Raw genomic sequence first — 3,693 nt, 5'->3', positions numbered from 1 at the left:
GGGTTTTAAGACTTTACATTGATTACAATAGTTGTCTACATTTGTTTGCTTTGTTATAATTCTGCTCTAGCTGTTAGTTTGAAATTGAAAACCTGAGTTAAAATTGTTCGTAGTGTTGTTTAATTCATCAGCACGTGCTGAATATTGGGTTTTGTTAGTGCCATCGTTTGTTCTGTTCTGCTGCATTTACCGTTGGTATTTCGGACTTTTGGTACTAGTTGGTATTAACAAATTCACGTGTTTTAGTGCCATGTTAAAGTTTTAGGCCAACACGCTATTTTTACTTTTTTAGTGCAATGTTAAAGTTTAGAAACAGATTAGGAGTGTGTGTAAGCAGGATTTTATCAGCATTTCGTTGTTCTTTATCAGCAAATATTAAACCGAAATCGTACCGAACCAAAATAATAAATACTGAACCGTACCAAAATACTTTGGTACGGTATTTGGTATAAATAAATCGAATACCGAACCGAAATTATTAAATACCGAACTGAAATACCGAATGTCCACCCCTATTGTTTATGGCTGTGATTAATGAAGACTTACAGTGAATTGTTATTTGTTAATATGTTGTTGAGTTATACACGAGATAAATTTTGTCCTTTAAATGGTACAATTCGTCTTTCTTATCTTAGGTGACTTCACATTGGATTGTTTTTTTTCTGAAATAAAAAAAGTAACTTTACATTGGATTGTAAATGCCTTTGAATGAGCTATTTGATAATCATAGATGGCATAGATAAAGTATGAGAGTTACAAATTCATCAATAAGTTAATATTGAATATATTTTGCTTCTTAAGTCATTTTTTTTAATCTTCCCAATAAATTTGCTGCTTTGAGTATTGAAAAGTTGAAGGGTTATATCCAGAGTCGATTTCTGTGAGAGATTGTTTATTTGTCTTTGGAAAATAAAGAGGATTATTAGATGGATTAGAATAAAAAGAAAGAATTTGGGAGAATGATTACTTTTCGGTTTGCTTTAAGTCCCTTTTCCGTAACGTGATTCAGTTTGTTGATTTGAAGTTACTGTCTTAATAGAATCCACTGTGGAGAGCCGCAAAATGGAAGAATCCAAAGAGGAAGCGAAGTCTTTCAAAAAATTGGGAGTTTCTGATCAACTGATTGAGGCTTGTGATAATTTGGGTTGGAAAACTCCTTCTAAAATACAAGCTGAAGCTATTCCTCATGCCTTTGAAGGTTTTTTCAATCTTCCCTTCTTTATGTTTTTCATATTTTCCTTTGCGTATGTTCTACTCTTTCTTGCTTATCTTTTACCTGTTTTCTCCTCATAAATATGATATTTCGAGTGGATTTAAGCTATGTGCTAATCATTAAAATAGGTTTAAAGTTCTAAGCTGATTATGGTAGTGTGTTTTAGGTCTGTTTTGGGTTGTGGGGTTGAAACTTCCATTATCCTATTTTGCCCGTGGTAGCAAAACATCTGAAGACATGATTTTGTGGAAGCCATTGTTTGAGAAGTACTGGAAAATTCTAGCTTTATGATAATAGAGAAGTGCGAAATAGAGACATAACATTTTGTTGTAGAGCAAATTTATGGAGAGAGGTAATTAAGTGTTGGGATGAGTTGTGAACTAGGAATCTTCCTTTTTCTGGCTATTGGGAGGGTGTAGATTCAGATTGTTATAAATTAAAGGGTAACTTTTTAAAATGTTAAACACTAGTCCTGGGGAAGGGGGGGGGGGTTATGATGAAATACCAGTTATTAGGGATAGAGAATTAGTTCTGGATACAATGGTGCTGTAGGCAGGGCATATTCAAATCTAGATAACAGCAGCTTTATGCAATTGCCTCAAGTGATGGTATTTGATACAATCTAGCGTCATGGAATAGAATATTTTTGAACTATAAATTCTTTAGGAACTTGAAAATTTGGAATGGCTAGGGGAAAGGAAATGTGGGTTTCCTGTAAGGTCCTTATATGACTCCTAGCTGGTCAGAAACCATATGCTTGTACAATGCAAATTTTCAAGTTCTGGAATATAATGTTGCATTCGAGGGACGTTTGGTGGACCATGCAAAATTCAGTCAAGCAAATAATGTAGTGCTGCTAATAAACTAGGGGGGGTGAGCTTTGGGCAGTGATTCCACATACATTGAAGTGGAAAATTTGGAGAGGGAGAGAGGAGGGGGGGGGGGGAGCGGAGGGAGATCCTTTGGCGGCATAGAGTTCGTTTCCGAAATTGCTGGCATCATACATTTTCTTATCTATCATTGGACTTTGAAGCACTCAAAAGTATTCCAATTTGTATACTTGATTGGAAGACCTTTCTAAAGAACATTATTTGTATTTTGATCCTTTTTTATTATTTGAACCTTTTGTATATCATCCTCTATTTGGTGAAAGTATTTTTTCTTATAAACTATTTGATTGGGCTATACTCCCAACCCATATGCAAAAGGTTTTGATCCTACTGTACGGTGCATGTATCACTCTAATGTCCAATGGCATAACATTGAAGACTGTCGTGCTTTGAAAAGGGAGATAGAAAGAATGATTCAAGAAGGGATAATTGTGGTCCAAGACAGTGACACCCAGAATATCGCGCAAAATCCTTTACCTGTACATCATGATGCACACTTTGTGGGGATAATGCGTGGTGACATAGAGTATAAGAATCCTCTTGGGAACTTGCTGACTGAAGTTAATGATATTGAAATTGATAATGGTCTTGGTAATATTGATGTGGAACTCAGTGGCTAAGATGTCGAGCTTGGTAATTGGAAAGATGCTCCTTTCTTGGCTAGCTAGGGATGAGTCTTGGTGGTTTATTTTGTTGTCATTTATATTGTCCAGATTATTTTAGAGTTGTAATTCGAATATTGTCTTGTGACTCAAACCCTTATATCCTTTTATTTTGCCTAGTTTCTTTAGTCGGAGTAACTCATTTAATGTTATCTAGGTTTGTTTTAGGGTTGTAACCCCAGTTTATTTTGCTTATTTTGTTGTTCAAACCCTTTCACCGTTTGTCTAATGCAAGTTTCTATTTTTTGTTATTTCTAGTCATTTTGTTTAGTTCTCTTTTCCTTTTATAGTTCTTTTCATGCTGGCTCTAGTGACATGACATGCACGCATAATTCTAGGCCTGGTCTTAAAAGTTAGTTTAATAATGAAGCAATAATTTTTTTTTTGAAGATGATAGGGACATTTGAGGGAAATAAGTAAAGGCATTTTGGGATTACTTAAAGCCTGAATTGTGTGAAACTGGGGCACATAGTTTGGGAAGTTAATAGGACAACATGAATTTGTTACAAGAGAGTGCGTCCCAACAATTTGAAGTGAGCACACCTCAATTTACAAAATAAAGTCAAGGGAGTTTGCTCCAAACAGATGGAGGGTATCCATCGTGAAGAAGAAATCACCCAATGAGAGTTCTGTACTTGACAAAGCACTAAAAAAAGTGCAAAGCATATCAGTGATATCAATGGCGAAGTTGTAAAAGAAATATTGTGTGAGCTCTTCCTTTTTCATTTTTAAGTTGCATGTGTTGTACTTGGCATTTTTAGGAATTGGGAGGCCCTCTTTCAGCTACCCAAATACTTTATACCATTCGGTACCCCTTTTGAGCTTATGCTAATTTTCTTGACCTCCCATTTTTTGGAATCGAGTTTAGTAAAAAAAAATTCATGTTCCCATAGGTTTTTTTAGAAAGTTCATCCCAAAATAAATTTCA

The 3,693-nt window shown here is 35.1% G+C and overlaps 1 protein-coding gene across 1 annotated transcript; it reads left to right on the top strand.

Annotated features, from left to right (window-relative positions):
• The first annotated feature begins 669 nt into the window (after positions 1-669).
• Positions 670-2,994, top strand: LOC138880480 (ATP-dependent rRNA helicase RRP3-like). The gene is made up of 3 exons (XM_070160685.1): positions 670-744; positions 1,040-1,198; positions 2,482-2,994. The coding sequence occupies exons 2-3, from the start codon at positions 1,063-1,065 to the stop codon at positions 2,721-2,723; spliced, it is 378 nt and encodes a 125-aa protein (XP_070016786.1). The 5' UTR covers positions 670-744; positions 1,040-1,062; the 3' UTR covers positions 2,724-2,994.
• Positions 2,995-3,693: the final 699 nt, after the last annotated feature.

Source organism: Nicotiana sylvestris, chromosome 10 (assembly GCF_000393655.2).
Source record: "Nicotiana sylvestris chromosome 10, ASM39365v2, whole genome shotgun sequence".
Classification (NCBI taxonomy): domain Eukaryota; kingdom Viridiplantae; phylum Streptophyta; class Magnoliopsida; order Solanales; family Solanaceae; genus Nicotiana; species Nicotiana sylvestris.
The sequence above is the reverse complement of the archived record's forward strand: the minus strand, read 5'-3'. Positions and strand labels throughout refer to the sequence as shown.